Genomic DNA, 13,220 nt, shown 5'->3' on the forward strand with positions numbered 1-13,220 from the left:
GCAGTTGTCCTGGTTATTTGCCTACTTAAATGTATGACGGGGGCTCGGCGTGGTGACCTGAGGAGATGACATCATGTTGGTTGGATTCATAGAGACAAAAATAAATTGATATAATTTTATCTTTTTTATATACTTAAAACAACAGCACCATCCAGTCACACAACACATACCTGATGTCTGGGGGCGGGGGCGGGGGGCAAGGGCAGGGGGGCAGCTTATTGACATATTCTTGCCAGAACAACGGCTTCAAACTGTGGACCACAGACTCCTGGTGGGCGTGGGTGGGGGCACTACAAGGGGCTGAGAGTCCTGCAACCCACAGAGTTTGTGGACCATAGACCTGCATGGAAGATCCTTATGTCCGAAGAATTTAGAAACTAGGTCCTAAAGCATTCAGAAGATCCCATCTGAATGTACCCCAAATTTTATATTCTCAAAATATCACAGGAATATCCTGAGGTCTTCATCTCTCTCCTTCACCATCTCAGTTTTTTAAAAACTGGAAATCCACCATCTCACCCACTATAAAGTGTACAGTTTGGTGGGGTTTTTTGTATGTTCCCATTGTTAGGCAAACCTCACCACTCTAATTCCAGAACATCTCCATCGTTACAGAAAGAAACTCCCTGTCTACAGTTACCACCAATTCTCCCCTCCCCCTACCTCCTAGCAACCACTAATTTACTTTCTGTCTCTGGATTTGCCTCTTCTGGACATTTCATATAAATGGAATCATACAATATGCCGTCCTTGGTGACTGGCTTCTTCCACTTACCACAGTGTTTTCAAGGCTCATGCATGCAGTAGCAGGTATCAATACTTCATTCCTTTAATGGGTGAATAATACACACCATTGTGTGGTGGTACCACATTTTGTTTATTCATCATAAACATTTGGGTTGTTTTCACTTTTTGGCTCTTATGAATAATATAAACATCCACATACAAGTTTCTGTATGAACATATATTTTCAGTTCTCTTGGGTATATAACTAAGATTGGAATATAGCTGGGTCATATGGCAACCAAAGGTAAAAAAATATCACATATACTAGGCAGTCAGAAGAATGGGCATATCTGTTACTGGTCAGATACTGTAACACAACACTGATTTGGGGGAGTTTTTATAACAGAAAAATTATTTTAGGGAAATGGTTTTGGTGAGAAAGAAAATAAAGTTGCTGTCTGTCTTTTAAACATGAAAATTCAATGAAATTCAATTCAGGTGCATCTCTAAGTTCTTATTGGAATAACTGGCTCTTATTCAGCCAGCAGACTGAATGTTGGGAAAAGTGCTTCCACAGAACATGTGCACTGTTGCGAAAACCACAGTGTTGATTGGCTGCTCGGCGAATTCACATCACTGAGGAACAGAGAGTCTCTGCAAAATCTGGGATGTAATAGAGGGGAGTGTGTGCTGAGAGTGGGAACAAGTCTCCCTTTAGGGCTCAAGTCTTATAAGAAAACACAAAGAGGGGCACCCAACTGGCTCAGTTGGTGGAGCATGTGACTCTTGATTTTGGGATTGTGAGTTTGAGCTCCATGTTGGGTGTAGAGATTACTTAAAAAGAAAACACAAAAAGAAAATCCCAAAGGATAATTTAAGTAAATGGGAGAGAACCTCATGAAAGGAAGAGCCAAGTCTGTAGGGAACTGAGAACCAGAGTGGTTTGCATGCAGACTGAGTGATGACAGCTATGAAGATTTTCCCTAGGAAAGAATCCACACATCACATGGTATTCCAGCACCACCCCTGAAGCCCCTCTATGGCCCCCACCTTGAGCCCATGGGCCCCAGATTTTTGATAGTTGAAACCCACAGATTACCTGCAAGCTTCATTTTAGGCTGTGGTTGCAAACCCACCTCTAACACCACTCCCCAACATCCCCCTACCAAAGAAGGCCCACAAATTCCAGACCAATTCACTGGAAGAATGACCTGGTTTTCATTTGCTTTCTATCTGGCATCATCACTGTTAATTATAGTAATTTAAGTGAAGGGAATAAAAAGGAAAGTGAAAGATAACAGGTTGGATTCTAAAACCAGAGACTCAGTACTGAAATCAGAAGTCCAATGCTTCCTTTATTGATTGATTGGTTTTTGCTAAATGTTGGTCCATTGATAACTTACCGTATCTTTCCTGGTGAATAGGAAGAAAAAGAAAAAGGAATTGCAAATTTTAAGAATGAGTTTTTCTTTTTTCTTTTTCTTTTTAAAAGAATTACAGGGGCAGCCGGGGTGGCTCAGTGGTTTAGCGCCACCTCTGGCCCAAGGCCTGATCCTGGGGCCCTGGGATCGAGTCCCACGCTGGGCTTCCTGCATGGAGCCTGCTTCTCTCTCTGCCTCTCTCTGTCTCTCTCATGAATAAATAAATAAAATATTTTAAAATAAATAAATAAAAATAAAAAGAATGACATATTAGCAGAGTTTCTATTGGCTTTTTTTATATTTTAAAATGTCACACATTGTAAAGCTATGGGGGTTTTTTGTGTGTTTTTTAAAAGATTTTATTTACTCATGAGACACAGAGAGAGAGAGAGGTAGAGCACAGGCAGAGGGAGAAGCAGGCTCCCTGTGGAAAGCCAGATGCGGGACTCGATCCCAGGACCCGGGAATCACGACCTGAGCCAAAGGCAGACGCTCAACCACTAAGCCACCCAGGTGCCCCACAAAGCTATGTTTTTTGAGGAAGAAGCTTCTTTTTTTGATTTTCTTAAGTAGTTACAGTTCATCTTATCTTTTTTCAAATAATAAATCTATTTCTTATACAACTGGTGTACTGGGAAACCTGGTGAAGCCCAAGCTTTTCATGAATGGCACCTGATTCACCTGTCAGGCTAAACATGTTTAAACTTCAGTGGGACAATTCACCATCGGTAATGGCTGATACACAATAGCAAACACCTGCCTCTGGGTCACATAGCGCTTTTTCCTATTTCCATCCCATCTCCCATTTCCCCCGGTTCAAAAAAGGTTGAGATCACTAGTTTCTCTTTGAGTCTTTTGTAATCTTAGGCATTTCGCTCATGACACCTATGGCATCGAACCCTATCAAGCCTCACCTGTGTCATCTTCCCTCACCTTCCTTGTCTTCACAGAGGCTACTGATGCACCACTCCTAAACTGGCTTCTGGACCTGCATTTGGAACCTCTATGCTTTTCTGCCTCCATAATTATTTTCTTTGTTTATGCAATGAAATATAAAGAAATGGGAAAAAAAAAAGCAGGCTAAAATGCTGGCTCTGCACTACCAGCACGAAAGGAATTGGTCCATGTTTTCTAACGGAAAACAGCTTAGCAGTTATCACTTCAAAACCGTCAGAAGGACTCCAGGACCTGGCATCTTTAAGTGGGTGGTGTGGATAAGTCGAGTAAACAAGTGAAAGGGAGTTGCAAGCCACAGGAGCGGATTTGAGAGAGTGGAGACTTGGGGGGGGGGGGGTCATCAGGCGTGGTGAGGTCCTGCCAAGGTCTGTGCTGCCTGCTGCCGGGAAACAGGGTAGACCAGTTGCTTAGTTTGGAAGGGGTCCGGTCATTCAAGGGAGCCGGGGCAGTCTGCTGAGTGCACATTTCAAAAGTGGAGAGGAACAGGGAATCCAGCCCAAGAGCGGAGTTCCAGTTTCCCCTCTGGCTCTCGGCGTCTCAGTTTACCTACCTAGAGAGTGATGATCCCAAGAAATAATGGGTGTAGTAAGTGCTTTGTGTACACCAAAAGTGCTGGAGCAAGATGAGGGGGTGGGGGGTGGGGGAGGCAGCGGTTCCCCAGGTGCGCCCAAGGTCCACCCCGCAGAACTCGGGTGCGCATCGAGGCCTCCCGGGGACGTCCTGGCTCTCGGGTCTGCAGTGAGGCCTGGGATCTCCGGGGATGCCCGGAGGCAGGGGCGCAGCAGGGCCGGCGCCGGGGGCGCGGGGCGGCGGAGGGAGGGAGCGGGAGCGGGAGCGGAGGACGCGCGGGGCGAGGGGAGGCGGCGCGCGGGCTGGAGGCTGCGCAGAGCGGGCGGCGGGGACGCGGGGCGGGCGCGGGCGGCGGGGACGCGGGCGGCGGGGACGCGGGGCGCGGGGCGCGGGGGGCGGGCGCGCGCGGGCGGCGGCGGCGGCGGCGGCGGAGCGCAGTGCCCGGCCCGGCCCCGCGGCGCCCCCGCTGCGGCCCGAGCGGCCTGGCTGCGGGCTCGGAGCGCGGGATGGCGCGAGCGCCGCGGCGGCGCCCGGGGGCCTGGGGGCCGCTGCTCTGGCTGCTGCTGGCGGGGCCCGGCACCTGCGCGGCCAGCCCCGCGGACGACGGCGCGGGCCCGGGGGGCCGGGGACCCCGGGGCCGCGGGCGGGGGGACCCGGGCGCCGACGAGGCGGCGCCGCGCCACGACTCCTCGTACGGCACCTTCGCGGGGGAGTTCTACGACCTGCGCTACCTGTCGGAGGAGGGTGAGGCCGCGGGGGCAGGGGGCGGGGGGGGAGGGGAGGGCGCGGGGGCGCTGAGCGGGGGAGGCGGGGAGGCGGGGAGGCGGCCCGGGCCGGGGGCGGAGCGCGCTGCTCGGACCCCGCGGCCTGCCTGGCTGCCAGCGCCTTCCGCCCGCCGCCCGTTTCACAGGCGGGGAGACTGAGGCCGGGACCGGGAGGTGGTCAGCCCAGGCCTGGAGGCTCCCCCAGCCCCCGGCCGCCCGGCCCCCACTCTCCCTGTCGGGGTAACGGGTGGCGGGGGAGGAGGCCGCCCCCTGGCCTGGGGTGTGTGAGAGCAGGGCGCGAAGCAGAAATCACAGTTTTTTAAAAATTAATTAATTAATCTAGTTATTTTTTTAAAAGATTTTATTTATTTATTAGAGACAGAGAGAGAGAGAGAGAGAGAGAGGCAGAGACACAGGCAGAGGGAGAAGCAGGCCCCGTGCAGGGAGCCGGAACCGGGACTCGATCCCAGGTCTCCAGGATCACGCCCTGGGCCGAAGGCGGTGCTGAACCACCAGGGCTGCCCTATTTATTTATTTATTAATGAAAGACACACACAGAGAGAGGCAGAGACACAGGCAGAGGGGGAAGCAGGCTCCCTGCGGGGAGCCCCATGCGGGACTCGATCCCAGGACCCCGGGATCACGCCCTGAGCCGAAGGCAGCCGCTCAACCGCTGAGCTACCCAGGCGTCCCCAGAAATCACAATTTAAACTGATTTTTTTTTCTCCTCCTTGTCTGTATTGACCTACATTTGCAGGGACGAGTGCCCCAACCTTTCAGCTTTCTGTTGCTGCTGGCTGCCCTGCCGGCAGAGCTGGGGCGTATTTCTGTCCCCACTCTCATCCCAGTTCTTTTGTGTGACCACACACGTTAGGGTTCCCGACTGTGAGCCACCATTGTTGGGTGCTGCTGGGCCCGGAGAGGAGGGGTTTATCAGCCACAGACCTCCCTGTGGAGTTGCTTTAGTGAGCACAAAAGCCAGCTGATTCTGTGTAGAAGGAATAGAAACTGGCCTCTTCTGCAATTTGGAAGGTAGCAGTTTTCCTATTCTTCTGCTGAAAGGACTGGGCAAGAATAAAATTGGGTTTGAAATGTACCCGCAACTGATATGATGCTGGGTATATCTGTTATGAAGGATTTGGGTTAGCTGTATACAACAGGCACACATTAATAGCTTAATTAAGATAGAAGTTTCTTCGTCATGTAAAGAAATCTAGGAGGAGGCAGCAGTCTGGGCTGGTATTAGAGGCTCTATGCTCATTGGACACCCTGGATCCTGATCTTCTGCTTCTTTATAATTCCTAGCGTGTAACTTCATGGCCCAAAACGGCTGCTTGATCTCCAGCCACCTCATTCACTGTCCAGCCAGCGGGAAAGAGAAAGTGGAAAGGTCACTAACCTCCTTTATAAGGGGATTACTCAGAAGTCCCATATAGCAATTATACTTCATTTGCCACAACTTACGTGGTCACATTAAAGGAGGCTGGGAAACAGAGCCTTTTAGCTGAGAGGTAGTATGCCCAAGTAAAAAATTGAAATCATTGTATTGAAGTGGAAAGGATGGATTTGAGGAATACAGTAGTTGGGTGGAGGTTCAAGTGCTGAAACAGACCCCATATTTAGTGGCTTAAATAAGATAGTTTTTTTTGTTTTTGGTTTTTTTTTCCTCCCATGAGTCTGACTGGTCTGGGCAGTTGGGACAGCCCTGTTCTACAAGGTCATCAGGCAACCCAGGTGCCTTCCATCTTGTTCTACCATCCAGTAAAGCTTTGTCCTTGTCTGTGTGGTAGAAGATGGGTTGCCTATGTGGCCTTCTTCAAGCTTGAGGAAAGGTGGGATGCCTGGGTGGCTCAGCAGTTGGGCATCTGCCTTTGGCTCAGGGTGTGGTCCTGGAGACCCGGGATCGAGTCCCGCATCGGGCTCCCTGTAGGGAGCCTGCTTCTCCCTCTGCCTCTCTCTCTCTCTCTCTCTCTCTCTGTGTGTGTGTGTGTGTGTGTGTGTGTGTCATGAATAAATAAATAAAATCTTTTAGAAAAATATTGAGGAAAGGAGAAAGAGGAAACTCAGAACAAGCAATTACCTTTGAGGCTGGTTGCACAGATCACTGCAGTTCACATTCCTTTGGCAAGGATATAATTCCATGACCTAGCTGCAAGAGAGGCTGAGAAATGTAGGCTTCCAGCTGGGGTGCCATGTGGCCAGGGAGGTGGAGAGACAGGGGAGGGGTGAGGGGGTGAGGATGGCAAGCAGAAGCAGCATCTATCACTCTGGAAAAGAATAAACGTTTCAAAGCCCATCTGGTTCCCAAAGGATCAAATACCTGTTTATTCTGTTCGTGCTCAGCCCAGCACACTGCCAGGTGACTCACACATGGTGCCTGAGAGCTCATGTCCTCATCGGGCGGACGGACCTAAAAAAGGGAGGAAAGAAGGTCAGATGCTCTGTGTCCAGTTGTACGTACGGAGAGAATGAAGTTAGTTGTAGAGTCCAGACGGTTTTATGAACACGGACCCCAGGTGGCTGCAGACGTAAGGAAGGCTTTATAGAGTTGAGCTAGGAGGTATGAAAGACTTTGATGAGCTAGAAGACAGGACATTTAGGTGAGATGCTCCCCCCCTCCTCCCAGGCAGCAGGGCATGCAGGGTGTGTACAAATCCCTGGTTTGCCTGCTTGCCCTTCTCACCCATTCTGCACATTCAGCCTGAAGCTCAGTTCTAACCCCCAGAAATCCACGATGGTTCCAACCTGCACACTGGATGAAGCTTCAACTCCTTTATCTGGAACTTTCTCTTTGGCTCAACTTCCTTTTATAGCCCTCTCTTACTCCTCCCCTTCGCTCCCCCTGGGGTTTCACTGTCCTTTCCCCTCTCTAGCACTTTCACCTATCTTCAAATGCAGATCCTACAGCCAGCTGGTGGGTGCTAGTTGGGGATGTTTGTGGGCTGAGCCTCTCAGGGGCAGCCCCTCCGCTAGATTCCTTTGGGCCTGGGTTGTAGCGCTGTGGATCCTGAATAGAGACTTTCTCAAGATCCTTAGAAATAATCAGTGACATTGCCTTAAAGGGGTTACAGCCAGAGAGGGAGAAGCAGAACTGGGGAATGTCCCAGGTGGATGTTGTAACCCAGAAAGCCATGGGAACACTAGCAGTGTCCCTAGCCATGGTGAGGCCCAATAGTGTGAGGCTGCAAAATAATTGATGGATTCAGGAGATGAGAGATGAATTTTCCTGGGATAAATTCAGTGGAGAAAGGAAGGACCCTGATTGATTTTGAAGGAAGTGGCAAGTAAAGAGGTAGAAATAGTGCATTTAAAATACTCTATTGGTACAAATGAGACTGTCTTTTTCTAGTGATCGGGCTACTTGTTTCCTCTATGCAGGGTACCCTCTTCTCAGGTTCAAAGTAGACAACTAACTGAGTTTTCAATGAAAAGATGGCCTGGTACTATGTAAATTTATTTATTCATTTATTTATTTTTTAAATATTTTATTTGTTCATGAGAGACACAGAAAGAGGCAGAGATGCAGGCAGAAGGAGAAGCAGGCTCCATGCAGGGAGCCTGGTGTGGGACTAGATCCCAGGACTCCAGGATCAGGCCCTGAGCCAAAGGCAGATGCTCAACTGCTGGGCCACCCAGGCGTCCTGTAGTATGTAAATTAAAAAGGGGGGGGGGGCGGAATTAGAATAATGGGGATGGAGAATTCACTTAAACTTTAGGAGAGCCCACTGACCACTACCCACCCTGTCTAGAAACCATTTTTCCAGTGTCCTGACTGCCAAGACTACCCAAAGCCGGAGGCTGAAAACTGGCTAATTTGGTATATTTAATTGCCCCCTAAATATGTTCATTTTTAAAAACTTATTTTATATTTTGGTTTAACAATGCTAAGTGGGGTTTTTTGGTAAGTTGTTATTTGGAGACAGTGTGAAGAGGTGGGGGTGGGGTGGGCAGAGGGAGAGACAGAGAATCTTAAGCAGGTTCCACCTGCAGTGAGCCCATCACAGGGGCTCCATCTCATGACCCTGATATCATGACTTGAGCCAAAATCAGGAGTCAGACACTTAACTGACTGACCCATAGTTAATGCTAAATATAGATTCCTTTGGGCCTGGGTTGTAGCGCTGAGAAAGAGAGAAAGAATAGAGAAAGTCTCTATTCAGGATCCACAGCGCACATTAACTATGCTATATTTCAGAATTCTTAGCGGTTCCCACTGTCTTAACCTATACCTCTCATCCTTATATTCCTAACTCCACTGCCACCTCTTTCAGGGAGCCTTCCTGGATTTCCTCCCATCCCCTGCCACTAAGCAAGGATGTTCTCTCACACCGTACAATCTAGCCCCGCTCTTGACCCTGTTGGCTCTCTATGATCAAGAGTTTGGATAGGGTGCTAGTGCTTGAATCCTACCATTCATACCTCTTCCTCTTGAGGCTCTTAACATGGAATCTATATATCCAGAACAACAGAATGTAAAACAGATTACTTTGTGATTATGGGCAAATATTCTATTCTGAAGGTTCTTTGAAAAAACTGAATTGGGTGTTTTTGGCTTAGTGTTACATCCCAGGTAAAGCCTCCTGCTCTCTTTTCCCTGCCGTGAAGATCTCTGCAAACCCTGAAGCCTTATCAGCCTGCCGTATGGAGGGTGGTAACTGACTTGCCAGACCCTGCCTTGGCAGGAAAAGAGGAAACATATTCATGATTGCTTATCTCTAAGGCACAGTGATCTGGCCACTTATGAAATGTGGCCCACTTCTGAGCATCAGGTTTTGACCACAATTTTTCCTACTTGGGAAAGAGCTAGTAAGACAGTAGAGAGAAGAACAGAGCTTGGGGAAAGGGCGCGGACTCCTTCATCTGCCTGTGTTCTTCCTACACGTACCATGTAATGTATAGGGATACCTAACTCGTCACCCTGCCAACCTGGAAGTTCTTTAAAGGTTAATAACCTCTATCTGAATGATCTATATATTCTCCATGATTGTAGTCTGATGATAACACTAAATGGGGCTCACTTTTAATATATACTTACTGTGCATTAGGTATGGTTCTAAGTTCTTTATACATATTAACTTTTAAAAAAAGATTTTATTTATTTATTCACGAGAGACCCAGAGAGAGAGGCAGAGACACAGATAGAGGGAGAGGCAGGCTTCATGCAGGGAGCCCAATGCAGGACTCGATCCCAGGACCCCAGGATCACGCCCTGAGCTGAAGGCAGGCGCTCAACCCTGAACCACCCAGGGGCTCCTTTATCCATGTTAACTTTCATTCTGACAGCAAGCTCTGATGCCGATGCCCTTTAGCCTGACTGAGAGTTCAAAAATCTGACCCACAGAAAATTTAAATATCTTAGCTAAAGCCACATAGCTAGAAAGTTAGCAGGAAACTACATAGATTTGTTGATTGACTTTATGGATAAGGTGGCACAGGGTGGCCACCTCTTTGGAGCAGAGGGTCCCTGTTGATCTGCAATAGGAAATACAGTGGGATGGGCTGAATGAGATATTTTTGTGTGCAAACTTGAGCAAAGGCGTTCGGGATCAATGAGGTTGGGCGGTTAGCGTGGGGAAGCGTGGGTTCCCACCTGCTGGACTGCTGTGGTGAAACCCAAATGGTGGGACATCCAGGTGGCTCAGCGGTTGAGCGCCTGCCTTCAGCCCAGGGAGTGATCCTGGGATCCAGGGATCGAGTCCCACATGGGGCTCCCTGCATGGAGCCTGTCTCTCTCTCTCTGCCTATGTCTCTGCCCCTCTATGTGTGTGTCTCTCATGAATAAATAAAATCTTTAAAAAAGCAAGCAAGCAAGCAAGCTGAATGGCCATTCGCCTGTGTGGGGAGCATTACATATTTTATACTTTCTGAAGCCCCTTGCCATTTTTACTTCATTCTATGACTCTGATAAGCAGAAGCAACGATTCAGGCAGTTCAGAAAGAGAAAGAGGCTGGTGCAGTAGTCTTCAGATTTGAACAGACATCTGCTGGTTAAAACTTCAAGGAAGCAAGTACTAAATTAATACCTGAGGGCTGTGAGCCAAGCAGTCAATTAGAAGCAATAAATAGCGAACCAGAAGCCATTAACCACCCAGCAGAGTATGGCGGGACAGGCCCAAGGAACTGCAGAAGAGGAACAGATCGTGTCTGTGAATTAGACAAGAGAGGAAACCACAAATATTCACCAATTGATGGATATTTGGGTTATTCCCCACTTGGGGCTATTATAAAGAATGCTGCCATGAACATCTGTGTACAAGTTTTTGTGTGAATATATGGTTTTTTTCTCTCCTGATATGAGTATTTACATGGAAAATTGGAAAGAATTAACAAACAGACACATAATCAAGAGATCGCAATAAGGTCACCATAAACAAGATTAGCATGTGTAAACCAAAAGCTCTCTTCTTCTTTAGCAACAATAAGCTAGAAAATGTCAAAACAAGATACTATTTAAAATAGCAACTGAGGGCGCCCGGGTGGCTCAGCGGTTTAGCGCCTGCCTTCAGCCCAGGGTGTGATCCTGGAGACCCGGGGTCGAGTCCCACATCAGGCTCCCTGCATGGAGCCTGCTTCTCCCTCTGCCTGTGTCTCTGCCTCTCTCTCTCTCTGTGTCTATCATGAATGAATAAATAACATCTTTAAAAATAAATAAAATAAATAAATAAATAAAATAGCAACCGAAATCCATATAATGTCCAGATTTTGTCTAACAAAGAGTGCCCTGGTCCTGTGTGGAGAAAAAATGTAACTATTAAGTGATATAAAAAACACAAAGGGGAAATATACTATGATCTTGGAAGGAGTAACTTCGTATTATAAAGAGGTCAGCTCTCTCCCCACTCATCTGTTCATTTAATGCAGTCCCATATAAGAGCCCAAGAGTATTTGGGGAGAGAACTTGACAAATGAGGATCTATCCTTTGCATGGAAGAATCAAGTTCTGTGAATTGCTGGGATTTGTTACAAAGCTTAGTATTTCACATAGTGCGATCCTGGTTCAGGAATAGTCAAAAAAAAAAAAAAGAAGAAGAAGAAGAAGAAAATCCAGAAATAGACCTATATTCCTATGAGAACCAGTAAGTTATTGAGGTGTCATCATAAATCGTGTTATTTAGTAAATGATGTTGAGAAAAATTGAGTCCATGTAAGGAGAAAAATAAAACTGTTTTCTTCACATCATAGAAAACAATAAATTCTAAATGCATCAGGTCTAAATTGAAAACAGTACTACAAAGTTAATAAATAAATGTGTAGGGAAAGATCTTCGTGTCCTTAGAATGGAGATTCATCTCTTAGGCAAGACTCTAACAGCCCAAACCAAAAGAAGAAAAATTATTTCCTCAACAACATCACATTTAAAGATTTGGGTCCAGGGATGAATATCATTGAAAAAAGTAAGATTGGTGGCAGACTAGAAGGGGGAGAAAATGCAGCATCGGAAACCACCAGTGAGTTGATATCTGGAATACACATAAACTCCCATAAGAAAGACTGAAAATGAAGTTTAAAAGAGAAGCACAAAAAAATAAAATAAAAAATAAAATAAATAAATAAAGATTATGTGTATACACGTCATAGAGAAGGAAACCCAAACGGCTCATGCAAAATATGAAGAGATGTTTAACCGTGCTAGTACTTGGGGAAATAGAAGTAAAAATACTGAGAATGTCGGATGGTATCCAGTACAGGCAAGTATGTGGGGAAATAGGAGCCTCATGGGATTATAAACTGGTGCTGGTGGTCTGAATCCTAATCTTACTGAGCTTTGTGGAATTAAAGATGGGAACTAGCTATTGCTCTCTGGGGTTTACTGAAACAAATCAAAAACCTCTTGCATATGTCTACGAGAAACATATGTAAGGCAGTTCATCTCATTATTGGACAAAGCAAACATTGAAGGCATTTTAAACATTAAGGCAATGGGGAGGTTATTTCAAAATCTGTGTTTATATGCACATCACAGAATGCTATTCAATCAGGAGTAATAAGAGGTTTCACGTTTACGTATAGGGATAGATTTCCAAAGGAAAATAAAAATAGTAGAATGAGATTTACTGCACAGTGTCACTTTTCTGCAGCGTAAAAGCATACAAAACCATCTACTTTTCAAGAGCACCCATGTATAAAAATAAACATATGAAAAAATTTAAAAAAATAAACATATGGATGGTGGATGGTAAATGAGGCTGGGCTCTTGATACTGCTTTGCTTGGTGCTTCCAGACCTTGGGCAGGCCTTGGGATGGCCAATAGAGTTCAGCTGTGGACAGCGTGGCAGGGTGGCGCTGTTGGCATAGTGAAAAATTGGGCCTGGGACCTCAACTTTAGGTCTGGGTTCTGGTGAAGGCACTTTGTTGATTATTTTATAAGGTAATCATGCAGGACTTTCAGGACGGTGTTGTTGGGAATACGAAAGGATTTTTGCAACAGGGCAGGACCTGACCCTGGGCAGGTGGAGTTCCCATGCCCTAGAAGGAGCTAGCAGAGATGAGAAGCTTACGTCCCAACCCCATGTTGTCTGGTACCCATTATTACTAATGTGTGCTTTCCATTTATCATGGTAAAATACTGCTTTTCTAAAGATATATGTGTCAGAGTGCTCATTTTGTTAAAACCTGCAGCCTTTGCAGAAGGATGTGCATGAAATACTCTAGACCAGGAGGAAAGTGGGTTTAGGCAAGGATTAGGGCGAAATAGAAGATGAGCTTTGTGTAGACTCCTATGAATGTCCCATAAACCACGAAATGTCATCAATTTAATTTGGTGCACCTACATACTTAAAG

General features: G+C 46.8%; 1 protein-coding gene across 1 annotated transcript in view; it reads left to right on the top strand.

Annotated features, from left to right (window-relative positions):
* Positions 1 to 4,165: 4,165 nt before the first annotated feature.
* Positions 4,166 to 13,220, top strand: part of FRRS1L (ferric chelate reductase 1 like) — a 28,913-nt gene continuing 19,858 nt past the window's right edge. Inside the window, exon 1 of the mRNA XM_072727767.1 lies at positions 4,166 to 4,418. Coding sequence (XP_072583868.1) covers positions 4,181 to 4,418 — 238 coding nt within the window. The 5' untranslated portion in view covers positions 4,166 to 4,180. The remainder of the gene's footprint in view (positions 4,419 to 13,220) is intronic.

The sequence above is a fragment of the Vulpes vulpes genome, chromosome 12 (genome assembly GCF_048418805.1).
Source record: "Vulpes vulpes isolate BD-2025 chromosome 12, VulVul3, whole genome shotgun sequence".
NCBI classification, from domain to species: Eukaryota; Metazoa; Chordata; class Mammalia; order Carnivora; family Canidae; genus Vulpes; species Vulpes vulpes.